The 27,512-nt window shown below is 41.5% G+C and overlaps 1 protein-coding gene across 1 annotated transcript in view; it reads left to right on the forward strand.

Moving 5' to 3' along the window:
* The window catches only part of NOS2 (nitric oxide synthase 2), a 75,322-nt gene that overhangs the window by 22,371 nt on the left and 25,439 nt on the right, over positions 1 to 27,512 (forward strand). Inside the window, exons 8-19 of the mRNA XM_075333237.1 lie at positions 2,084 to 2,223; positions 3,800 to 3,974; positions 4,780 to 4,881; positions 7,058 to 7,252; positions 10,359 to 10,441; positions 10,793 to 10,937; positions 13,338 to 13,442; positions 13,571 to 13,620; positions 15,773 to 15,947; positions 16,814 to 16,946; positions 19,701 to 19,779; positions 21,820 to 22,001. Coding sequence (XP_075189352.1) covers positions 2,084 to 2,223; positions 3,800 to 3,974; positions 4,780 to 4,881; positions 7,058 to 7,252; positions 10,359 to 10,441; positions 10,793 to 10,937; positions 13,338 to 13,442; positions 13,571 to 13,620; positions 15,773 to 15,947; positions 16,814 to 16,946; positions 19,701 to 19,779; positions 21,820 to 22,001 — 1,564 coding nt within the window. The remainder of the gene's footprint in view (positions 1 to 2,083; positions 2,224 to 3,799; positions 3,975 to 4,779; positions 4,882 to 7,057; positions 7,253 to 10,358; positions 10,442 to 10,792; positions 10,938 to 13,337; positions 13,443 to 13,570; positions 13,621 to 15,772; positions 15,948 to 16,813; positions 16,947 to 19,700; positions 19,780 to 21,819; positions 22,002 to 27,512) is intronic.

Here is a 27,512-nt window from a genome sequence, read left to right on the forward strand (position 1 = left end):
GCTCTGTTGTCTCCTACTTCTGACCCCCACTCATTATATTCACTGATTATTCACTGCACTGAGGAGCTGGAAGCCGGGGCTTTGCGGTGATGACATCGGGTACAGCACCGCCAAGAACAACATCGGCCGGGGATAGGCAAGTATTCAGCAAGCAGTGTGTGTGCAGTCACGTCCAGGAGGTCATTGGAGTTCCCAATGAACTCTGATGACACGCGCGCTACAGCAGGTGTCAACACTATGACTTCATGGGTTCATCAGAGTTCATTGGGAACTCCAATGACCTCCTGGACGTCACTGCGCACAAACTGCTTGCTGAATACTCATCTGTCACCGGCGATTCGGTCCCCGATGCTGCCCCCGCGATGCTCCGGCTTCCATGTCCACAGTGCAGTGAATAATCAATGAATATAATGAGTGGTGGTCAGAAGTAGGAGACAGCAGAGCTGAAGAAAACAGGGCTGCATACAGGTAAATATGGAAAGTTTTTTGTTTTTTTTTTATTTCAAAGGCCCGTGTTTTCACCTGTATGTGTCACACGGATCACATCAGTGTGCGATCCGTGTGACACACATGATGCCGGAGAGAAAAAAAAGGACGTGTGCTTGCGGGCCAACGAGGGTTCACACGGTCCGTGTGAAAACACGGCCATGTGAGTAACTACTGAGAATAACATGGGTACGTGTGGCATCCTTGTTAAAAACTGATTTCACACGTACCTAAAACACGGACGTATGAAAGGGGCCCTAATCTGTTAGTGAGCACTTCACCTTTGCTGAGAAAATCCATCCACCTCACAGGTGTGACACATCTAGATGCTGATTAGACAGCATGATTATTGCACAGGTGTGCCTTAGACTGGCCATAATTAAAGGTCACAAATTGCTAGTCCAGACCAATCAAATTGATAAATGTGACATTTGAGAGTTTCTTGATCAGCCTGCTACCCTATTTACATTAGTTAACATCAAAATACCTATATATATATATATATATATATATATATATATATATATATATATATATATATATATATATATATATATATATATATATATATATATATATATATTATATTATTATAATTATTGTCATTGTGTCCCTTTAATCTAGGCAAAAAAGCCTCTAGTAGAATACATACACACGAGAACAATAGGTTATATTGAACCATAAAGCATATACAGATACAAGAATGATGGTAAAGATATGATCTACACTTACTAGTTTTTAAAAGTACAGCTCAGTGGAACTCCTGTCGCCTCGACGTATGTTTCAGCATCTTTCCTCAAGAGGCATGTTTTACTCATGTGTGGAATCATCTCCCCTTATCAGCAGTTGTTTGATGTAGTCTTGTTTTTAAAAAATATTTAATAAAATATATATTTTTAAGGCTCAATATACTCTATTGTTCTCTTGTGTATGTATCCTATATAAATTGTATTAAAGTTAGTCCCACCTAACATGCCTCTTTATTTTCCCACAAAGCCTGATGATAGAGGAGTAAAGAATGGGAGCACTTTACATTTAAGTATCTGCTCCTTTTGTTTCTTGGAAATGAGCTGCTATAAGTGGCTTTTGTTCCTCTCTCCATAGAAAACACAAGAACGATTGGCTGATCTGATTGTTCATCTGTATGGGGGTGTCAGAGATTATTGTGGCCAAAATACCTTTTGGTGTATGATCTCCTTTTTAAACTCGCATAGATAGATTTACAGAACTTCTTTAGGCAGTACATTACATAAATGTATGGTAATTAGATAGTGGGTCTTAAAGGAGTTTTTTTAGGACTCATATATTGATGATCTATCATTCCAGTGAATATGAGATAGATTGCATTACTCAATAGTTGCCTCTAAACAGTGTATGGAGCTGCGGGGTTCAGATCCTCATATTGCTTACATCCGGTCACTGCCGCAGCAGATATTAATAGATTGGTGGAGGACCCGGGTGTCTGACTTATCCTTCTACAGTTAGGTCATCAATATGTTGGACCCAAACAAAAACAATTTCATAAAATACTGAATGTTGATAAAGAATCTTGAACATATATAATATATACGTTTTTTTTTGTTCTTTTTTCTTCTAGCTATGTATACAGCTTGGATGGAAGCCAAAGTATGAGCGGTTTGAGATTCTTCCTTTGGTCCTACAGGCAAATGGTGAGGACCCAGAAATATTTGAGTTACCAAAAGATCTAGTGTCTGAAGTCGTCATGGAACACCCAAAGTAAGAAATTCTGATCATTTCAAAAATACTTACAGTACATACATAAACACATAAGTATATAAAATTGTATCTGTCAGGTTACAGTGCCTTGTGAAAGTATTCACCCCCGTTGGCATTTTTCGTGTTTTGCTACCTTACAACATGACAGTTCACTGTTTTTGTTTTGTTTTTTTTTTGTTTGTTTTTTTTGGGGGGGTGGGGTTGAGGGTTTGCATCAGCTCATGTAAAGAACATGCCTACAATTGTGAACATTTGGTCTTCATTTTCTTGTGACGCATACAACAAAAAGGACACTACCTGAAAAATTGTAGTAATTACCGCTATAAGTCACTTTGGAAAGTCTGAGCTTTCCACATCTTGCCACTGGGATGTTTGCCCATTCCTCAAGGCACAACTACTCCAGCTCCTTCAAGTTTGCTGTTCACCTGGTGAAACCATCTATCTTCAAGTCTGACCACAGATTCTCAATTGGATAAAGGTCTGGGCTTTGTCCAGGCCACGTCAATACATTTACACTTCTTTTAACCCACTAGAGTGTTGCTTTAGCAGTATGCTTTGGGATCATTGTCTCATTGGAAGGTGAATCTCCATCCCAGTCTCAAATCATTGACAGACAAGTTTTGCTCAAGAATATCCCTGTATTTTGCACCCTACATCTTCCCCTTGACTCGGATCATTTTCCTTGTCCCTGCTGCCGAAAAAAAGCAATGTTGCTAGCGATGTTGCTAGCGATGTTGCTTAGTGTGACGGGGCCTTTAGATGCAGAGTCCTTGAAATTGTTAAAGGGAATCTGTCAGCAGTTATTTACTATGTAATCTAAAGACAGCATGCTGTAAAAGTTAATAAAGAGATTTCAGCCATGTCTCTTATCAGAAAGTGTTTGTTTGTTTTTTTACTTTGTTTTATTTTCCTGCAATGTTAGTTTAAGCTTCAGTAGCTTTTATCATTAGTGGACTGAGGAGCACATGAGCTCTATTCAGACTCTGCCCCCTTCTGTGATTAGCAGCTTCTGTCTATAGAAATGTACATAGAAAGACATGGGTGGGTGGGCAGCTTTTTAAGATCTGCTACCTGCTAAAACAAAAGTCTTCGATTTGTATCAGAATGGCTGAAGCAAATATTCTAAGTGATACATTGTTGGATTCAGGGTTGCTTTTGCTTACATCATGCTGCTCTCAGATGAGGTAGCAAAAACCTTTTAAAGGGTGTCTGTCAGTACAAAATGACTGTTCAAACCAAGCATGGTCAAGGTCAAACAGTTCAGTGGACCTTCCCACCTACTGCACTTGTTAATCTCTACCTCCCTTCTTCCTCCCCTCTGGTTCCTGTAAAGCCTGAAGTGTCAATCAAGGAAGAGGAGGGAGAAAATAGCTACAAAACAAGAAGGTGCACTGAACTGTTTGGCCATGACCAGTAGGAATCATGTGTCGGCTTGGTTTGAACAGTCCTATTATTATTTTTTTTTTTTCTAGCAAACTGCCTTTAAGTAATGCATTTTGTTGTATTAAAAATGCATTGAATAGTAACAATATAGTAGTATTCTTCAGCGGATTAATGGTTTATCTTATTTTCATAGATTCGAGTGGTTTAAGGATCTTAACCTGAGGTGGTACATATTACCTGCAGTTTCTAACATGCTGCTTGAAGCTGGAGGCATTGAATTTACAGCGTGCCCTTTTAATGGCTGGTACATGGGGACAGAAATAGGCGTTCGAGACTTCTGTGATGTTCAGCGGTACAATGTGCTGGAGGTAATGTACTCACACAATGGTTAGCTTGTACTGAGGTTTGAGGTTAAGGGTTAACTGCCTCATTATTAGAATTAGAAAATATGTGAAACCTTTGCAGCGAGAACAGCAGAGATGACTGAGTACAGGCATGGGAACGCAGTGCGACAGGAACTGACACGTAGCCCACCCATTTCTTGTGTGCATTGAAGCTCATTCTAAAAGTAATAGGAGACTGTCATTTTCATCTGAATTAGGAGCCACAGAGCGAGGAGGGCAGTTTCTTCACATTACTTATTTTAATCGACTTGCTTAATACTGCAGAAGGCAAATAGACTGCCAAATGAAACAGACATTTCTGAAATGCCATACAAATAGAAATAATGTACTGAAATTATTCAGAAATCACAATGTATCACTATTAAAAAAAAGAGATAAAAAAATGTAGGTATTATAAAATAAAAAAAATCATTTTAATAAAAATATATATATATATATAAAAAAATTTTATGATCTAGATATATAGATTTACATTTTTATTTATTTTTTAAATACTACACTAAAATGATTCACTCAGCTATCGCGAGGATTGGCATTTTTGTTCATTTTTGTTTCTTAGAGAAATGTATTAACTTTGGATTGATAGAATATATTTTGCTAGCAGAAATGTCAGTGATTTGTTTCATTCATGTCTACACATGTGATGCAGAAAGAATCCCATTCATATCTATGGAACTTACATGTCGTTGTTTACGATTTTCTCTATCGGACATTTACATTTGTATCTACATAGGAGTACAATATCTAATGTTACAATATGACTTTTCAGGAAGTGGGAATGAGGATGGGCTTAGAAACGCACAAGCTGGCTTCACTCTGGAAAGACCATGCCATTGTTGAAATCAATGTAGCCGTGCTATACAGCTTCCATGTAAGTTCTGCCATAATGGAAAATGTTAGATCAATATATGTATTATGGGTAAATTCTATATTTATCCCAGGAATGGAAAACATGATTGTCATTGTACAGTTTATACTTGGGGATTCTGCATAAAGATTGCGTCCAATAAGTTTGACCTCCTATACCCTACAGCAAACAGTAAGACTTCAACCTATATTTTCCTGATTGCAAAGGGTATTTAAATGTGAAATATAATTGATTCATGTCGGCAGAAAAGCAACAGCCCTAAAGGCATTACCTCTAGAAAACAATCTGGTTCCCGATCTCATATTTTTACAAAAGTTTTTGAAAATAACAATAGCCTCTCAACTTGGAATTGCAATAAACATTTGCCACACACCCTTGTTGGTGCCTGGCATTCATCTGTCTGCCAACACTTTTCTCTCTACAGCTGTTTGTAGTCTCTTAAAGGCAATCTGTCAGCAGATTTTTGCTACCTAATCTGACCACAACATAATATAGACTGGGAGATTCTGAATCCAACGGAGTATCACATAGATTACTGGCTGCAGCAGTTCTTGCATAATCAAAAAATTTGAGTGTTCAGCATGTAGCTGAGCCGAGAGAGCCCCCACCCATAAAAGGCTCGAAATAGCGATTGTATATTGACTGTGAGGTATCAATGACAGCAAGGGGAGTGTCAGAGTACCGTTTAAGTAAGGGAAAGCTCACTCACAGATAAGAGGCATAGTTGTTTTGATTGTTAACACTTAAATAATGGGGTCCTCAGCTTACATCCCAAAAACCTGCTGACAGATTCCCGTTTAAAGAGCCTATATGCATGAAATTCCCCCTACTGATTTAGTGTGGATTTGTTCCTGTTACTTGTGAACTTTTTTTCCAAAACAATCTTCTGTCTTTTGATGACCCTGACCTCTGCTGGACCATCCTGTACAACTGAACTCTGCAAGCCTCAACCTGTGCTGGAGTCCAACTATTATTCCCGCCTGCTTCCCTGGTATTGAATGTTAACAATGCCTTACAAACCAATACAAAAGAGTTTGGCCAAAATATTCTAATAATTTTTATTGATAACATAAGAAAAGGTTAAATAAACAAAAAGCAATGAGTATACCAATAGCAGCTCAAACCAGCTGAAGGACGCAAATATATAGTCATGCACACAATAGTATAATCATAGTGGGGGCTTTTATAGATATATAAATATTGTGTGTGTATGTGTATAAATATATATAATATTATATTAGAATCACCAATTAAGGAACATGAGAGAAGTGAGTAACAAACCTACATACATACTCCTGCCGCTGGAATGACGTGAAGTCCCGACGCCCCCTGACAAAGGCCGAGCGCTGAAACGCGTGTCAGGACTTTGCACCATTCTATTGGCAGGATTATGCATGCAGGGCTAGCGAACAGAGGACAATCCATTAGACTTCACTTGCCGGTTGGGTCCTAAATCAAATCTTAGGGACCTAGTGGGTCCACATTCCCTGACGGTGTGGCATAACGTGAAGCTCATGGGCCCCAATGCTAAAGCTCCACTAGAGCCCCAAATTATTGCAAGTCTTTATATAGGCCAAAGGGACATTTTGGCCTGGGTATGATTGCACCCCCTGCATGCATTCTATTTATGCCATGACAATCTTCAGATGCTATGGGCACTGCATTGTCACAAATATCCCTTTTGTTTCTAGAGTATCTTTGACTTAGTTTTCAAGAAACCACAAGAGACTCTTGGCAAAATTACACAAGATTAGCTCAGGATTTGTTTGTTTCAAACTCTGCCAAGTTGAGTTGAATTAAGAGGGGAAAAAAGCAAAAACCTACAGACATTTCGCCTCGGCATGTGAGGCACAAACTAACTAGGTACTCAAAAGCCAAAATTAGACTTGCATTAGTACTGTGTATCTGTGACTAAGTCTAGTCATTTAATTCTGCTAAAAAGAATTGACCCGTCAAGATGTACAGTATATATTTTTAACGTTTGTCTAGATCAATTGCATATACCATAGATGTCAAAGGGCATTTGTATTCCAGCTAATCTCCAAATTAATGGAACATATATTCTAATGTGCATTTTTTTTTCTACTTTGACATTTGCTAGATTGTATGTTTTTCTATGACCAGGCCAAATTGATATTATCAAGCAAATGAAAACTTCTAACATATTTCTATGTTTTAGAAACACAATGTGACTATAATGGATCATCATTCTGCAGCCGAGTCTTTCATGAAGCATATGGAGAACGAATACCGGCTGAGGGGAGGATGTCCAGCAGATTGGGTTTGGCTTGTTCCCCCAATGTCAGGAAGCATCACTAAAGTGTTTCATCAAGAAATGCTTAATTACATTCTGAATCCTTTTTACTACTATCAGGTAGGAAGGAAAAAAAAAGTTTGCAAAACACGATCTCATAGTCATGTTTGAAGCAAATGGTTACTGATCCTATTCCCATCAGAGGCATAGTATAGCATTCAGCTCAGTGCTACAAATAATTTATGTGGGATACTATCTAATTACTAATGCCATCATGTACCCCTGTATAAAATGAAGTCATTGTAAAGTGACTTAATTGTAATATTATTTTACAATATTCCTAGAGGGGTGTTTCAGCCTGAAAAAAATGTATTCGAAATCCGGATGGTTGTTTTTTATCAGTCATAGACATTGATGGTGTAATAGGGCATATGCTCAACCAACACTCAATTCAAAATCCTCTAACGTCCATTTCTGGGGTATTTTGGGCACTGAAGTGGTCAGCTTTAGAGATGAGCAGACCCGTGGAAGTTTGGTTCGGCGGGTTTAGCCGTACTTTAGCTAAAGTGTTTGGTTTTAGACCCGGACGTGACCCGAACCCCAAACTACTCGATGCTTGCACGAGTAGTTTGCATACATAAAGTACCCAAACTCCGAATCTGGACTTGGTTTTGCTTTTTTTTTTTTTTTTTTTTTTTGTTTTTTTTTGTTTTTTTCTGTTCAGTCAGTGTTCAGTACGAACACCAATCCTCAGGTTCGCCCATTCTAGTCAGCTTCTCTCCCGGTTTAGTATTTTTCAATTGGAAAGGTATAAATACTTTAGATTGATATACCCTTTTAACAAGAACTTTTTGACTAGTCATTTTATACATTGCTTGTTGGAGGAGCAATCTTCTAGCTCTTCCGAAGTAGGTACTTCTGCATCCTCTCCCCAAGAAATTTACTCACATACTTTTTAAGGAGGTCGTCAGGTTTAGAAATCCCATTTTCAGATACTTCATCAGGGAATAGAGAGATTCATCAGACCATTATTCAGAGCAGAGAATGACTGACTACCAAGATGTTCTCTTGCTCTGGATGACCTGGCACATCCAGATGTAAAACACGGCTCATGGATTTTCATGGGATTCTGAAATGCTTCAATTCCTCGGAGTTGGCAATGGCCAATATGGACAACCCTTTGGAGTTGAATAGTGCAAAATACAAATGCACTTATTTCAGAGACCTCACAAAAGCCATTTCTGGAATTATTATAGATAATGTCATTGACATGAATTTAAAAATGAAAAAATGTCTAGAATCTCCAACTAACGTGTTCTCCATTATATAAGCATTTTATCATATGATTTCCAATTTGTTTATCCCAGAGCTGTATAATGCTCAATAGGTTTTTAATTTTTTTTTTTTTTTTTTTTATAACCCTTTTTAAACGTTTGTGTCTTCTTCTCAAGCGGGGTACACTGCTCCCCAGCCTGATCTAGCTTGCTGGGGCAGTCTGATTCTGCCGGATTCATAGTTTGGACTAATAACATTGTTGCGCCACTGGTCTGAATTGTGCGCTCTGCAAGCCAAGTGTCATTAGAAGCGCACGGTGGTACTGAAGCTGGCTGGACCGGGAACAGTGCATTATAGAGACTAGAGCTGCGTCATGGCAGTGCTTACAAGCTCTATGAGAGAGAGCTTATAAGTCTGTACATGCTCAGCTTGTTCACAAACACTGCGCAGGTGGTCTGTAACCTAGGCAACAAAACCATAAACAAAATAAAAATTTCAGTCCAATAAAGAAACCTGAGTTTACAAGCACCTTGCAATTCTACAAATTTAAGATGAGAATAACCTTTTAATACGCAATGAAACTTCAGGATATTGTTTATCATGATCCTGGACCAGTATTTTAGTGGATGGCCACTTTAAATGGCATGATTGGATTTTTTTATTTTTTACGCTTTTGTATTCCCTTTTTTTTTTTTTTTTTTTTTTTTTTTTTTAGATTTAACAAAAACGGCAGTTACATAGGAATTGCTAAGAAATGGCAACGTTTATATACATAAATATTGAAGAGTTGAGGCTTTTGTGTTTGACTTTTTGGCGTGTTAAAGCAATCTTCCACTTCTTCCAATAACACTGGTGTGGTGTTGGGTCTTAGCAATCTCCTATGCCAGAACAAAGACACACGACTGTAGTAAACTAAATAAACTTTAATGGAGAGAGAACCAAAATATATATACAAACTCTCATCTTTTGTTGGATTGGGGGTCGGTCACAGCTTGGAATAACTGGTGTAATTATCCAACCAGAGATACCATATCAAACGAGGCGTAATGCCGGGCCGGAATCACGACACAATCTGCTTTTGCTTAACATCCACCATTTTCTACCACTGACCGCTGTGACTTAACATAATAGAACATATAACCAAGGGAAAGGGAGGGTGGGACCGCAGCATCCGGGTCTCAGGATGAGTAGACTGAGGGTATGTGCGCACGTTGCTTTTTACCTGCTTTTTACCTGCTTTTTTGCTTTTTCTTCTGCGCTGTTTAATGCCAAAATGGATGTGTTCTTCTATTCAAGCAAAGTCTATGGGAATTTGGGTTTCTTGTTCACACTATGTTGTTCAAAATGCTGCCTTTTTGTGGCAGAACTTTGGTCAAAAACTCAGCTTTGCAGTGCAAAACCCAAATGGCAAAAACAATTGACATGTTGCTTCTTTGAAAAGCTGAGTTTTTGACCAAAGTTCTGCCTCAAAAAGGCAGCATTTTGAACAACATAGTGTGAACAAGAAACCCAAATTCCCATAGACTTTGCTTGAATAGAAGAACACATCCACTTTGGCATTAAACAGCGCAGAAGAAAAAGCAGCAAAAAAGCAGGTAAAAAGCAACGTGCGCACATACCCTTAATCCCAGAAATAGGAAAAATATATAGGGCAACAAGTAGGAGGGGAATAACAATAGGATTAGAGCAAGGTAAAAGGGGCAGGGTTTGGGCATGGGAGAGGGATTTAACCCCTTACAATATCTGGTTCAGCAGTCAGGGTGCATCCATCTTAGCCCACGGACATGCCCTACACATTACTTATTTTGGTTTCCTCTATGATTTTGCTTTTTTTGGTTTGATACATGCATAATTGCCCATATATACTCATTCTGCTGACGCCTGTCTAACTAATTCCATGTACTTGAATTTAATGTTTACATAGCTATGTAACTTTTTTTTTTTTTAATAGATCGACGCTTGGAAAACTCACAAGTGGCATGACGAGAGCTGTAAACCAAAGAAAAAAGAATTCAAACTCCGGGTTATCTCCAAGTAAGAAGATTGTTGAGTCCGATATCTGAATGGGAACCAAGTCTTTCCACTTGTATTAACACGGCATGGTTCTGATCACATTCATCCTCTCTGACAAGTCAATGGGTTTTAAGGGAGTTTTCAATGTTGTAATAATGGAGTAAGCAGGCTGACGAAATCAGATAACTGAGAATCCATTTAGTTGACGGACATCTATTGTAGAAGAAAACATAGCTGGCTTCATAGGAAACCATCTGTTAATCCTGTTACAGAAATAGATGATGTGTTGATCTGAGATGTTTTGCTGGTTGTATACATTATATGCTTAATGGACATTATGTTTTTTTTTTTTTGTTTTTTTTTTTTTTTCAGGGCAGTGCTTTTTGCTTCAATACTTATGTGGAAATCTATGACTGCCAGGACAAAGGCAACTATCCTCTTTGCGACTGAAACTGGAAAGTCTGAGACGTTTGCTAAAAAGCTACAAACGTTATTTAGCTATGCATTTAACACTAAGGTAAGAAAAAAATAGATTATCTTTAATTGCTTACTGGTACCAAAGTTATACTTTTCCTTATTTATTTATTTTTCATTAAAGGGAACCTATCACATCTTTTTCTATTAAACTACCCCCGATATCTTGTTAGTGATGCAATGTGCATCACTAACTTGGTGTTCTCAAACACAAATTCCCAGTATTTATCGAAAAAAAACAAAACCAAAAAAAGCAACCAAACCCTCTTATCAATAGGTGAATGCATCACATACCTTCTGTTTCAGTCATCGGGGTGACACTATAGCGTTTCAGACACAGTCCTCTTCAAATTATCCACACCATCACATTCTGATTGATTGCCGTGAGTGGCCCAACATCACTGAAATCCTCTAGTAAATCTTCAGTTTTAGGCGGTAAACATCAAGGCTCTAATGTTAGTCAGTCTGGAAGGTGAGGATCCCAGTAATTCTGAAGCTGATGGTGCCCGTAACCATAATGTCATGCCATGGAATAAATGGCGCTATAATAATAAATAATAATGTACACATCTTCCTGGCAAAGTTCCCCAAACTGCAAGGAAGGGAAGAACGCATAAATAAAGTGCAGAGCATGCTCTGAGGGGGTAAATACGAAAGGAGGCGAATTATCTTTTGTGACACTTGCCCTGAAAAATCTGGCCTTTGCATTAAGGATTACTTCAAAGCATACTACACATTCATTTAATTGACATATTTGCTCTTACACTGGTGATACAATGCCTTTTTTATAGTCTGATTGATGAACACCACACAACTTGCACATACCACCGTCCACCACATTAATAATTTGTGCACCGGTAAAACCAAAGCATTAGTATCATTACTATGCCGAATTCCTTGAGGGATGTAGTTTCCAAACTGCGGTCACTTATGGGAGTGTTTCTACCATTTAGTCACATCAGGGTGTTGCCAAACGCAACATGGCGCACACAGACCATTCTATTAAAGCCTGCACTCCAAAACGTGACTCCTTCCCTTTGTAGTTCAGCAGTGTTTCCAAACCGTAGTGTTCCACAACATATGGGGTGTTGACACATTCAGGAGACACTGCACAACACAACTTGGGGTCCATTATCTCTTGCTACTCTTGTGAAAATGAAATAATTTGAGGCTCAAGCAACATTTTTGTGGGAAAAAAAACTTTTTTTTTTTTTTTTTCCCATTGTCACGGTTCAACATTGTAAAATTCTGGAAGCACCTGTTGGTTTAAGGTGCTCACCACAAACCTAGATAAATTCCTTGAGGGGTGTGGTTTAGAAAATTGGGTCACTTATGGTGGGCTTTAGCTGTTTAGGCACATCAGGGGTCTGCAACATGGTGTTTGCTATTTCAGCCAAATTTGTGTTACAAAAGTCAAATGGTGCTCCTCCCCTTCTCGGCTCTGCTGTGTCTCCAAACAGTTTTTTTTTTTTTTTTTTACTACAAATCGGGTATTAGTGTATTCGGGAGAAATTGCACAACAAATTTGTATACAGCATTTTCTTCTGTTACCCTTGCGAAAAACTTTGGGACTAAAACAACATTTTTGTGGAAACCATGATTTTTTTTTTTTTTTTTTTTTTATTTTCACTACTCAAAGTTATAAAATTCTGTGATGCATCTGGTGGTTCAAGGTGCTCACCACACACCTAGATACATTTCTTGATGGGTCTACTTTCCAAAATAAGGGTTCCTTGATGGGGGGGAGGGTTTCTACGGTTAAGTCACATCAAGGAAAGCAACATGGTGTCCAGCCAATTATGCATTACAAAAATCAAAAGGTGCCCCTTCCCTTCTGAGCCCTGCCGTGCGCCCAAACTGTAGTGTTCCTTCACATATGAATGAATGGTGCATTTTCTACTGTTACCCTTGTGAAAATGCTAAATTAACATATTTTTGTTGAAAAAAAAAGTGAAATTTCATTTTTTTTTCCTTCCATATTGCTTTAGTTTCTGTGAAGCGCGCGCGAACACACAAGGGTTATTTAAACTTCTTGGATTGGGTTTTGAGGTGAAAACAGGCTGGAGGGCTCAAAGGGTTAATTGTAGGAGGGATTATGCTTAGTTCATAGGGCTTGCTACATGGAGAGTGCCGCTCCTCCTGAAAGGTTTGAGCAGGTAATAGTCATAGCTGCACTTTACGTTAGCCAGTTTAGCTGTGGTAAGTTATATTGGTCAATGGAAAAATCTCACCAAGCTGTGGTGTATGCAAAGTAACGTTGGCCAGACCAGAGAGTAAGAGGAGCCATGTATAAGACTGTGAAAATGGTTACGTTACGTTACTAACAGTAAATTTGATTTACCAACACGTTCCTGAAGTGTTTGAAAGCAAACCCTCCACCACCTCTTATCCTTATTATCGTAGATCTTGGAGCATTCTTCTAATGAAATGATTCATATTGTAGGTTTTCTGTATGGAAGATTACAACATTGGTAACTTGGATAAAGAATCTCTTCTCCTCGTGGTTACCAGTACATTTGGAAATGGTGACTGCCCTAACAATGGAGAGGTGGGTGAAATAAATCTTGTTTCTACTTTTCCTACTTTCGATCATCCCACAACTGTTCCTTCTTGGTGTTGTAGTTTTTAATGTTGAGAATTGTGTGTATATATATAATACATGTTTCTATCTTACAGAAATTCAAGAAATCAATTTTCAACTTGAAGAAACTAAAAAACAAATTGAGGTATGAAACCAACAATAATACTGTAGAGAGTGAACTACTTTTTTTTTTTTTTTCCTACATACAATAAAGATGAACAGAATATGAAAGGATGCTTTGTTAGGGAAATGATTCAGGGTATTTTTGAAATTTTGTCATTTGCACAAACATTTGTGACCATTTTGGCTTGTCACGCCACTCTCTACACTATTTAAAAGGTAGGTGTAATCCTTATGTGGCTAGTGATGCAAATAAAATTTAAAGAGTGTCATCCCAGAATGACTGCTCAAACAAAGTATAGGCGCTCCGTGTCCCCTTGGCATGGCCAAACATTTTAAGTGCACCTTCCCTCCTACTTTATTTTTTTCTATCTTTCACCTCTCTTCTCTCGCTTTATAAAGTCAGAGCTGTCACCAAAGAGGAGTGGAAACAAGTAGATGTGATGGTGCACCAAACTGTTTTGCCATGCCAAAATGCCAAGGGGGTGCACCGAGCACCTGTACATTGTTTGAAAATTCATTCTGTCTTAACAGATTCTCTTTAAGGCCTCTTTAACACGTCAGTGATTCTGGTACGTATGTACTAGTTTTTATACGTACCAGAATCACTGACATACGCAGACCCATTTAAAATGAATGGGTCTGCGCACACATCAGTTTTTTTTTTTGTTTTTTTTCACTGACCATGTCTCCGTGCGGCGTACATGCGTGTCCTCCGCACGGAGACATGTCCCTTTTTTATTCCTGGCATCTCTGATGTCTCATGGACCACACTATGGTGTGATCCATGAAACACATACCCAGAAAACACGTACATTGAAATAAAATGCCTGTCTCCAGCAACGCTGTCTCCGGCCTCTGCTGGCTGCTGATTCCTGCTCGGCTAATTACTGTCATGCATATTCATTTATGCACTGCACAGCCGACCTGGAAGTAGCTGCAGAGGTGACACAGCGGCGGCCGGAGGCAGCATCTGAGAGAGTTCAGCACCACGGACAGCAGGAGCTGGGAAAGGTGAGTTTATCTCCATGTGCAAGCACAGAGGGACATATGCGTTTTTACACGTCAGTGAAAAACGTGTGTGGTTTTTCACTGACATGTGAAACAGGCCTAAACCAGATTAGTATTTGCAGCTGTTTAAAAAGTTGCACAAAAAGTAGCAAACTCACTTCAATATTGACAGGTAAAGTGTGGAAAATCATCTCTAAGTAGAATTGTTATATCTAGAGGGACACCAATTTTATCCACAATTATGCACATGAGAATATTTTATGATTGCATATAGAGTAACAAATGTGGCACCTACCATCTTTGAGGACAATTTGAAAGTACCTTTCAGGAATAGCTTGTGAATCAACCCATTTTTAATTGTTATCTATGGAGGACGGAATACACAAAATAAATCTCTTGCGATCTGTGCAGATACTACAGTGGACGGCGAAGTAGAAGATTTTGGGCACAGTCTGGAGACACCCATCAGACCACTCTGTGCCCAGTAGCATACAGTGCTGTACAATTATAAAAAAAGATATTTCAAAGATGTGTTATGCCAGGCTCTTATCAAGAGGTTGGAGGCCATTAAAGGATATGTTCGCACCGAGTATTTTCAGGAGTTTTTAGAGCAGAAAATTGACAAAACCCTCCTCTAAAGCTCTAAGAAGTATATTGGAAATGTTTTCTATGGTAAATCCATTTTACTGTTTATATGAGGGTTTGGGGTTTTCTTTTTAGCTTTTTTTTTCCTTAGGATGTTTTGAAAAACTCCTTGGGGGAAACAAAAAGTGCATGTAATTTCTTTGATGCAGATCCTGGAAGAAAGCTTTCCAAAGTTAGCACTGTCCTATCAAAAGGCTGCTTCAGGAAAAAAAAAAAACTCTTCAAAACCACTTCAGGAAATATCATATTGTCCCGCAAAAAACAATCTGCTATACAGCTTGGACAGACAAAAAAAAAAATAGAAAAGCAATAGCTTTTCTATTAAAAAAACAAAACAAAAACAAAACACTTCAGGATAAGAAAAGCTTTTCCAGAACCTTCCCTAAAAGGAGAGCTCCCTGAAGTTGTTTTCTGCTTCAAAACTTGTAGTTTTTGAACTTCCAAAAGAAACTCTGTGTGAACATACCCAAAGATGATTCTTATGGAAAGAGTGTAATTTTTTTTTTATTATTATTTTACAGGTATGCTGTTTTTGGACTTGGCTCCAGCATGTATCCACAATTTTGTGCATTTGCCCATACCCTAGATGATAGACTGGCACAGCTTGGAGCTTCCCAAATTAGTCCTACAGGTGAAGGAGATGAACTTAGTGGACAAGAGGAGGCCTTCCTGTCATGGGCTGTCCACACATTTAAGGTATTGATCGCTTTTGAAAGGTTTTGTCCCCTCTCATATACTTTCTAACCTTAAGTATTAATGGGGTGTATAAGTTTAATAGTTTTATGCACTGGAAAGGTTGGTGCTAAATACTATAATTATTTAGTATATGGGTATTAAGGAGTCAATGCACACAAAGCACTAAATACAGACCTTTGCAACTAAAGGTCTACCAACAGCATCATGTTTCCCAGTAATTACTGTAGATATTCTTATACACTTCACGGAGTAAAAATGAACTGAAAATGACAAAAACAAAAATAATAAAGATTAACTGACCAATAAAGAATAAAAGAGTAGGGACAATTGTGTAGACCAGAGCCCTTATTAATATCCTCACACTCAACAGTATGAATTTAACTCCTCCTGCAGCAGTTGTGTATTTATGGCTATATTATATATACAAAATGGCAAAATGAAGATTACACACCTCTTCTTCAACTTGGCGATCAAGATCTGGCACTCTGTAGGTCCTCTTGGTCATTGTTTACAATTGGTCAGGATGTGAGCACTGCAGACAATCACTGGTGGCAGTGGTCACATATCGGGCTACTCGCATCAATATTCAGATATGGGAGCACTGATGCCAGATATTGGCTGCTTGTAAACAAAGTCTAGCTGGACCGCCACAATTAGTGCCTGATTGCCGGGGGGGAAAAGAAGCAAGTACTCTTTAGTGTGATACATTTTAGAAAATTTGCAACGGTTTAAACATATTTTAAGAGTTATTAAACTCCTAATTTATCACTCGACACTCATGTCTATATTTATTTTATCCATTCTTATTAAATTTGGAAATCATACATAATAGAAAGAATCACTAATGGTGCTTTTGTTATTCGCAGGCTGCTTGTGAAGTGTTCAAGATTTCTGACAGACAAAAAATTGTGTTGCCAAAATGTTATACCTCAACAGAAGGCTGGATCCCCGAAAATTATCGTCTTGTAAATGAATCTCAACCTTTGGATCACATCAAAGGTATTTTGACTTTTAGAAAAAGTAATTTACAATTATAAATATCCATGACCGAGCACTACCATGCTCGGGTCTCGAAACGAGAAGGTCAGACGCCTGGATGGGCTCAACTCGCGTACCAAGCACAATGGGGAAACTTGAGCATTTTTCCAGAAGAATGTGGAAGTTTCCCATTGACTTCCATTATACCCGGTAGAGTCGGTACTTAAGTTGGAGTGATCTACAGGACCTGCTCGTTTCCAGTACTGAGCACTCGAACATGGTAGTGATCGCTAATCATTAATTCTAAAGAAATTACTAGTATGTGTAAAAGATTCAATTGCCTATAGAGTAGAAACTGTATAAATGTAACTATTGTGGTAGAATATGCTATTGTGTCCAGCTATATAGACACCGCCGGAGAAGAGGGCAAATAGAGCCTAAAGTTTTATATTTTGGACTCCATTCTCCTCAGTGAGTAGTTCCTAGTTTTCATGGGTTTAGATACCCAGATGTGATATGAAAAATTCAAATTATTGTCGTCACCATTTCTAGCCCTGAATGTTCTAATAAAAGACCTGCAGGAAACTTTCAATCCCACACGCTTGCCCAAGATACCCTTGCGTTGACATAGCCTTTATTTACATCAGTCTAACGTGAGCAATTATACCATAACAATATATTAGGTAATTGCTGAGTGACCCCACGTACAGTATATACTGTCAGGAAGGGCATTATTCTGCTAGCCAGCTTTTATGTTTTCAATTACTACAGAGTTTCCAGTTATCCTATTCTTTCAGTACTCGGCTCATTGTTACCCAACATCTGTCTAATAGCTGAAGCCCGGAAAAAGGTGTGGGTGCTCTGTACGAAGGAAACCGGCTGAATGATGTGCACATTAACTGCTGAGTAAAGGGACCATTTGTTCTACAGCTGTGAAATAGCCTTACTATATTGTTTAATAGGATATTAAATAGATAGATAGATGCTGCAGGTAATGGATATTACTCCATTTTAGAACATTGTTATTGCTTTACATATAGAATAATGTAATAATGATATGTGCATGGGAGGAAAATGGGCACATTTATCAAAGAAATTAAGACACAAGAGTGTTATAAGATGTAGAAGCATTGCTCGGATTTCCTTCCCTCTGGGCAAAGATTCAATTCCCCACTTATACCTGAATATCTTGTCAGATTGCCTTTTTGGTGCCTCCTTGGCAATCAGTAATTTGGTACATATCCAGCCAATCACTAGATGAACGAGGAATAATAAGTTCCCTACACCTAGTTATGTGTTTTTTTTTTTTATTTATTGCCATTGTGTAGCTAGCTTGTTGTTGTCTGTAGCAGCTTCTTTATCACAATCTAAGAAAACACAAAAGCCATGCATTTTAGATAGAATAATAATAAAAAATGGCAAAATTTTAACTTATGTAAAATTGTTAACTTATACAAATAGGAGAAGGTGGTGAAATGCTTGGAAAAACTATTGCAGGGTGGTCAGGCAACTAGTCATAAAATATTATGTAGTAAGACCTTGAGCCCCTCTTTAGTGATGGCTCAGACAGGCAGAATTTTTAGTTATATATTATTTATTTATTTATTTATTTATTTTTTATGTAAGGCTGGGTTCACATGTCCTGTTATCTGTTATCACGGATCCATTTGCAAAAAAAGTTGTGCAAACTCATCGTTTTTGTCCATTGTTAAATAATGGATGTTGGCAGGATCCGTTTAACATGTGGAGTCTATGGACATTGGATCCGTTAACGGATTGCTATTTATCGTCCATTTGTAACTCCCATGTTAAAAAAACCCCCCAAAAAAACCAAACGCATCTATTTCCCAATGGATCCATTCTAACAGATGACTACAGGACGTGAACTTGGTCTAAGGCCCGTTTCACAAGTCAGTGAAAAACAGACGTTTTTCACTGGCGTGTAAAACACGCACATGTCCCTGCGTGTGCCGTGAATCACGGCACACGTGGGTTGTCTAAGTGCAATCCGGGCTCCGTTCTCCGTGGCCCGTGATTGCACTTAGAAAACAACTCACCTGTGCCCGCTCCCGCTCTCCATGGTGCTGAACACTCCCGCGGTGCAGCATCCGGCCGGCGCTGACCCCCGCAGCAGCTGCTTCCGGGTCGGCTGTGTCGCGCATAATGAATATGCGCGACAGTAATCAGCCGGCTTAGAAGCAGCAAGCTGCACGGGCTGCAGAGGACATTGCTGGACGCCGGGTGAGTTAAAATGTTTATTATTTTAAATGCACTTTTTTTCTGGCACGTGTTTCACGGACCACACCACTGCGTGGTCCGTGGGACATCAGTGATGCCAGAAAAAAATGGACATGTCTCCGTGCAGCAATCACGCACACGCGGGTACGCCGCACGGAGACACGTGCAGTGAAAAATCACTGACGTGTGAGCAGACCCATTCATTATAATGGGTCTGCGTATGTCCGTGATTCTGGTACGTTTAAAAAAAAAAAAGCACAAACGTCCCAGAATCACTGACGTGTGAAAGGGGCCTAAGGGGATTGGCTCTTTTTCAGAAAAAATAGAGTTCTGATCTTGCAGGCCATTAATCTGGACCTAATGCACCTAAAAGTATCATTGTATTCAGTAGATAGAACCTTAAAGGAAATTAGATACCGACTGTACAATGTAACAAAATGACATCAGCACTTTATTAACACCTTTTATGATGTGGCCTGACAATCAAATGTTCTCCACTTAATTTATCACCATGTTCTGTTTTTCTGTTTCATTCAGCGCTCTCAAAACTACATTCAAGAAATATCCTGAAAATGACCTTAAAGTCAAGGCAAAATTTGCAAAGCTCTAAATCCGGGTAAGTAGCAAGGCTATTGTAGCTCGCGCAGATATACTGTATGCCCCTTTAGACTGTATAAACATTTTCCTTATGTTAACACATGTTCACATGGTTCTGTAGCCTGACAGAGGCCAAAAGAGCGCTAGATCTCTGTATGCTTTGTAAAAAAAAAAATAAATAATAAAATGGAATAGCGCAGCAGACTACAGTACTATGACATCCTAGAGAGTCCCGTAGCAAACAACTACAGTCTATGTACATTTTAACTTAGAAGTCTAAAGGCCCCGTCACACTAAGCAACATCGCTGCTAACGAACAACTTTTGTGTGGAGAAAGGAGGGTGGAGCTAGAGATAAGTTTTCCTGAAACAAGGGTGGGCTCGCTCGCTGAAGTGTATAAAGTGGACGAGAGCTATCCAATGTTTTGTTGGATGACATTTGGACCAGGGTTACACCACGGGGCCAGTGCAGAGCAGCACTTTTTTTTTTTTTTTTTTTTTTGGGGGGTCGTGGTTTGTTTTTCTCTTGCCGATTTGGTGCAGCACGCTCTGTGAGTGGCATTAAAGTCTATGGCTGAGTGGAAAAAATCGGATTTCAAATGGGAGTCTATGAAGAATGAATTGCCACTTATCTTCCATTTGAAACTGATCATGTAGGAAAAAAATTGATGATAAAATAGCAATCTGTTTAAGGCCCTGTCTGCACGCTGCGGATTTACCACGGATTTTCTGCAGAAAATGTGTCTAACATTGCTGCAGTCATTCCCCAGAAAATTCTATGGGTATTAAAAAAATGCTGTGCGCGCACTTTTTTTTTTTTTTTTTTTTTTTTAGACCATTAATGAGCATGTCACTTCTTTTCTGCAGGTACCTGCGTTTTTTGCCATAGATAATGGTAAAAATCCACAGGGACCAACTTGCGGTTAATCCGCGGTAAAACCACATGCGGATTTCGTTGCAGTTTTACCGCGTTCTTTTAACGCGGGTGCGGGATTCTTTAAGAGGGTCCGTTTTTTTCTTAAGAAAATGGCACTTTCTAGCGCACATATAGCCTTAAGGCCGCTTTACATGCTGCGATATTGGTACGGATATCACTAGCGTGCGTACCCGCCCCCATCTGTTGTGCGACACGGGCAAATCGCTGCCCGTGCCGCACAAGTTCGCCCAGACCCGTCACACTACTTACCTGCCCGGCGACGTCGCTGTGCCCGGCAAACCGCCTCCTTTCTAAGTGGGCGGTTCGTTCAGCGTCACAGCTGCGTCACTGAACCGCCGCCAAATAGAAGCGGAGGGGCGGAGATGAGCGGGACATAACATCCCGCCCACCTCCTTCCTTCCGCATAGCGGCCGGGAGGCAGGTAAGGAGAGGTTCCTCGTTCCTGCGATGTCACACGGAGCGATGTGTGCTCCCGCAGGAACGAGGAACGACCTCGTTACTGCTGCAGTAACGATTTTTGAGAATGGACCCCCATGTCACCGATGAGCGATGTTGCACGTTTTTGCAACGATGCAAAATCGCTCATAGGTGTCACACGCAACGGCATCGCTAATGCGGCCGGATGTGCGTCACAAATTCCGTGACCCCAACGAGTTCGCATTGGCGATGTCGTAGCGTGTACAACCCCCTTTTAGAGTCCATTTTCCATAAACTCCCATGTTATACAAACGGATCCTGCAGACATCAGTTATTTCAAAACTGATAAGAAGTTTACAGAACTTTTTTTTTTTTTTTAAATTTTTTTCCAACAAATCTCTGCAAGATCCGTCCTAACAGATGATTATCTGACATTAGACCTCAGCCTGACTATGTAGTGAGACGCCATTATACTCATGGCCTTGTACTGCATCCACACCCCAAATAAAATGTTTGCTTTTGGGACATTTTTCCCTGCACTTATAAATACACCTAGTTATCATCTCCTAGAAGGCTTCATAGAAGCAAACTTGGTGATATCATAAAGTCCCAGTGTAAATTAAATTGTTGATACTGCTGAGAGAGAGGAAATCCTGTATACTGTACGTCCTCAATCCTATTATGAGCTCCTGCTTGTTGTTTTCAGCCGTGCCACCCTCCTAGTGAAACTTTCCAGTGGGAATTGCCAGGAAGTTCAATATCTGCCCGGAGAACATGTCGGTGTGTTTTCTGGCAATCGGCCAGAGCTGGTTACAAGCATAGTTAAACTTCTGACGGGTGCTCCCCCCATCAATCAGGACATCCGGCTGGAGACACGCAGTGAACAGGGTAAGAATCTACCAATCTCTTCTGCTTTGGTGAACGCCTTGACTTCCTTCTTGGTATACTCAGATGCGTCATTATTATACTAGACAATTGTCCTGTCTCTTTGAAATACCAACTTCCCGACTCCAATCATCAGACATGTAACTTTTGGACGACTTGATGATAAAAAGACACTTTTTTTTTTTTTTTTTTTTTTGCTCACTTATTTTTTACAATTCCAGTACTCCTGCAACCATTAAAGGGAACCTGACACATTTTACATGCAGACCGGTCTGTGGATAGGCTGGCAAAAAGAAGGAAACAGTGAGCAGATTGATGTATAAGGCTCCTTCAGATTGCGTTTTGCCTTACGTTCACAGGTCTCGTCGGAGCATCCGTCCGAACCGCCCCTCCCCTACTCTGCGAAGCGTGTTTCGGACGCATGCGCCGGCAGGGCCATTGAATGTTTTCTGCAGACGGACACCTGAACGTAGTCGACTACATTCGGGTGTCCGTCTGCAGAAAACGTATATGTGCAAAAATGGTACTAAACAGAGCACACGCTAAGGCTATGTGCGCACGTTGCGTACAGTTCACTGCAGACATTTCTGCAGCGATCTGAAGAGCACATGTGCGCTTTAAATCGCTGCAGAAATGTCCGTAGTGAAGCCGATTTCCATGCGCTCTGCCTGCAGCTCCTCCCATAGACAGAGCAGGAGCTGCTGGACGCACGGAAGAAGTGACATGTCACTTCTTTTTACGCAGCGCTTCGGCAGTAGCCGAAGCACTGCGCTCTAAAACGCCACGTGTGCACGTCCCCTGCACAATCTCCATAGACTGTGCAGGGGACGCAGGACGCATGCAGTTACGCTGCGCTATAAAGCACAGCGTAACTGCATGTATTTACGCAACGTGCGCACATAGCCTTACAGTGTGTGCTCCATTAGTCAATGACCCTACCGGCGCATGCGTCTGAAACACGCTTTGCAGAGTGGGGGAGGGGCGGTTCGGATGGATGCTCCGACGGGACCTGTGAACGTGAGCAACAAGCAATCTGAAAGGAGACTTAGGTTCTTGGAACAGATTCAGTATAACTTGGACTTTATTCATTGAAATTCTTGGTATTTGCTTGTATCAATCCAGTTGGTGGTGCTACTAGTGATTGGCAGCTGTCTGCATGCAGTCATAGAAATACACTTTTATTAAATAATGACATTTAAAAAAGAGCTTTTTTTTTCTATAACAATGTGTACACGTAAATGGCAGCTCAAACCAATGGGAGGAGAGAGAGTGTACAATCATGTCATTGCACCTCTTTGTTGGCTGAACTTCTGTCTTTATGCAGTTATACAAGAAAGACTGTCAATCACTGGATAGGACCGCCTACTGGACTCCTAAATAAATAACTGGGATTTCAATGAATAAAGGTTTTATTGAAACTTTTCCTACAAAATTGTACATCCATCTGATCAGCTCCTCCTGCTCTATAACCTCCTGCCTGCAGAGCAGACATTTTCAATATGACCGGTTCCCTTTTAAACAAGTCGTACAAAATACTGTAACTAACAGGCTGCTTTTCATTGAATAGAAGTAGGGCGTTGGCCATATCACCGTGATTGGTAACATCCATTATACTTTACATTTCTACTGCCGGTTCAAGAGAATCTAGCATCAGACAATGCTGCCCAGATAAAGGGAGAATAATTTAGAAAATGTTAATTCTCCTTGAGTCCAAAACTCATATCTATAAGTCCCCTGTATGATTTGAAAGAATTTCTTAAGAAAATTGTAAACATTGTTTTGTGCTCTTTTTGCTAATCATAAGTGCCCATACTATGCTCAAACTTTCACAAAAAAATGTGTATGTATTAGCCACAATGATGCTTTGACCCTGGCATAAATACCAAGGGGCAACGTCTGCAGCTGCTTCATGACGCATCTATAAGGGATAAGCAGGTTATCCTGTAAAACACCCCCCCCGTACCATATCTACCTAAATGAAGACGAGAACCACGACTTTATTGCAGGAATGGCCACAGTTTTATTTTACCGTATATATGTATACCAAACTTGTGGCCCAACATGCCACTCAATTGTTAAACTTAACCTTATACATATATACCCGTATAACCAGAAAACACCGATAGATCCGTCCGAGAGGCAAACCATCATTCCTAACCCCCCGGCCGTAACCTCCAAACCGGCCCAGAGGACCACCTCGGCCGTGACCACCCGGCCCGAGGTGAGGGGTAACAACGTTCCATCGTTAATTACCCCTACCCAGAACCTGCGGGACCTCCGCCCACAAGTTCCCATCCACTCCGAAGCCACTCCCCTTGAGCGACTTCGTACCAACAAGCCGACTGTCGGTACTCCCAACCTCTCAGACGGACCTATCACCCCGCCACAGGCCGGCCAAGTGACACCCTTACTTGGCCCGGGCCCCCCACACCCCCAGTGCTTGCTCTAGGCCATCCCTCAAACCCAACATCCATAAATCCAGACCCACATCAGTCAGGTGAACCCCATCTCTCCTTAGATACTGCTCCGTGGACTCCTCCAATTCTCTATGCCGCACCACCAACCCACCATTTCTCGCCACAAACCTGCCAATAGCTCGGTTCAGCTTGCTCCGAGCCCTATTAATACGGTCCACCGACCTCCCAAAACGCCACTGCGTCCGAGCTATAATGTCCGACCAAACGATAACTATGCCCGGGAACGCCCTCCACAAATGTAACAGGTCCAGCTTTATGTCCCTTTTCAATTCCCTCGCCGACCTTACTCCCAAATCGTTCCCTCCCACATGCAAAATTAACACATCAGGGACACGATCCATACGGCTATAATAAGCCACCTCAGGGCGCACCCTACCCCAGGTCATGCCCCGAATTCCGAGCCACTTTACTCGAGCTTCCGACACCGACACTCCGAGCTGCCGACCGTCACGCCGCACATCCGCCCGTAACGCTCCCCAATACACATAGGAGTGCCCGAGGATCCACACAAGGCATGGACCTATAAAATACAAAGACCACGAATAAAAACAGCAACAGCACAAGAAATTGCCCACAAACCGGCATCTAACACCAACCTTGAATCCCCCACCCCTGACCATCACCTTACCAAGTGAGGCCTAATGTACAAACGGAACCTGGAAGACTCCCACCTCCCAATCCGCCGGATACAATCCTCACTCAAACCCCACCTGGCGGCCTCCGTTGCCGCCCCAATCCGGAAGGAGTGAGACCCGTACTCACGTGGCTCCTCCCCCACCCTTGCTAGAGCCATCTTCAGCACCGCATTGAATTGATACCGCGACAAAGCCAATCCGTCCGTATGTCTAAGAAAAACACCAGGGTAACCACCGCGCACCTTTAAAAACTCTGACACATGTAACACTGGGCACAACTGGTGCCCCGGTAAAGCGTACAACACTACTAAGCGCCCCCGGCCCCTCTGATCCGTCTTAGAAAAACGAAGCCGACATTCCACTCTATCCTCCCCCAGCATCACATCACCCAACAGCAAACCACCCATCGCTTGCTTAGTCGGGCTGACCAATTCGCCAATACGAAAGGCCCCAAAAAACGCCAGTACAAAAGCTACAGAGAACAACACCCGCTCATAAGGAGACGAACACAACTCCCCTAAACACCCCACCAAACGCACCAACAATGGCAATGACACCGGCCGCCTACAGTCACGCGACTGAGCCCCTTTTCGAAAACCCTTCATCGCCTGTCGCACCAGAAAATCCTTAGTCGCGTCCCGAACCCCTTGCATCTGGAACAAAAAGGCCAACGCTGCCAACTTGCAACCAATCACCGAAACAGACCTGCCTTCCGAAAAATCCCCACTTATTAACATCAGTACCCCCAACACTCGACCCTGGTAACCCGACTCCATGAACTCCCTACTTTCCAACTCTGCCCATTCCTGCCACACCGCCTGATATCGGCACCAAGTAGCCTCAGACACCGATCTCCGAATTCCCTCAAAAGCTACACCGATGCCAGGTCCCACAGCCAGTTCGGGCAAGGTTCCCCCTCCGCGTCCGCTTCCGGCACCAGCTTCCTGAACCTGCAAAACTGAAACCGTGATAGCGCATCAGCCACCTCGTTGCGAATCCCAGGCACATGCCGAGCCACCACGCAAATGTTTAACTCCAAACAACGCAACACTAGATGCCTTAAATACCCCACAACCGGCGGGGATTTTGCCGACAGTGCGTTGATGGAATGCACCACCGCCATGTTGTCACAATGCATGCAAACCCTTCTTCCAGCAAAAACAGGGCCCCACAACTCCACCGCCACAATAATGGGAAACAATTCCAACAGCGCCAAATTCCTCACCAAACCTGCTTCCACCCACCGCCGCGGCCACTTTCCCACACACCAGCGCGTTTGAAAAATTGCTCCAAAACCTGTCGCCCCAGCCGCATCCGTGTACAATTCCAGCTGGCTATTGGACACCGCCTCGCTCATCCAAAGGGTCCGACCGTTGTACCGGTCCAAGAACTCCTCCCACACCAACAAATCCCCTTTCATCATTTTTGTCACTCTGACAAAGTGATTTGGAGCTTTTACCCCTGCGGTTGCGCTCGCCAGTCTCCTATTAAATATCCGCCCCATCGGCATAATGCGACAAGCGAAATTCAATTTTCCGAGCACTGACTGCAACTCGCGCAACCGCACCTTCTTGGCCTGAGACAAAAACCGCACCGACGCCTTCAAATCCAACAGCTTTCCCTCCGGCAACCGGCATTCCATTGCCAGTGTATCAATTTCGATACCTAAGAAACATAATACCGTCACCGGCCCTTCTGTTTTGTCTTTTGCCAACGGAATACCCAGGCTCCGCGCGATCCGCTCTAACGTAAACAACAACAAGGAGCAAACCGAAGAGCCCGCCGGACCCACGCAAAAGAAGTCATCCAAATAGTGAATCACCGAATGGACTCCTGCCACCTCCTTGACTACCCATTCCACAAACGTACTGAATGCCTCAAAATAAGCACACGAAATGGAGCAGCCCATCGGCAGGCAGCGATCCACATAGTATTCACCATCCCACATACACCCTAAGAGATGAAAGCTCTCTGGATGCACCGGGAGTAAACGAAAAGCTGCTTCCACATCCGCCTTTGCCATCAGGGCCCCCCGCCCCGCTACCCTTACCAGCTCCAAGGCCCTATCGAACGATACATAACATACCGCCGACAATTCCGGTGATATCCCATCATTCACCGACAATCCCGCCGGATAAGATAAATGATGAATGAGCCGAAATTTGTTCGGCTCCTTCTTAGGTACCACCCCAAGGGGGGAAATCCATAAATTAGAGAATGGCGGGTCCTGGAATGGGCCCGCCATCCTCCCCAACTCCACCTCCTTCTGCAGCTTTTCCTTCACCACCGCCGGATGTTCTTTTGCGGACCGCAAGTTTCCCGGGCGAAACACCGGCGCCTCAGATTCAAACGGAATCCGAAAGCCCTCTGTAAAACCACGTTCCAACAACTCCGCCGCCCGC

Source organism: Anomaloglossus baeobatrachus, chromosome 2, assembly GCF_048569485.1.
Source record: "Anomaloglossus baeobatrachus isolate aAnoBae1 chromosome 2, aAnoBae1.hap1, whole genome shotgun sequence".
Classification (NCBI taxonomy): domain Eukaryota; kingdom Metazoa; phylum Chordata; class Amphibia; order Anura; family Aromobatidae; genus Anomaloglossus; species Anomaloglossus baeobatrachus.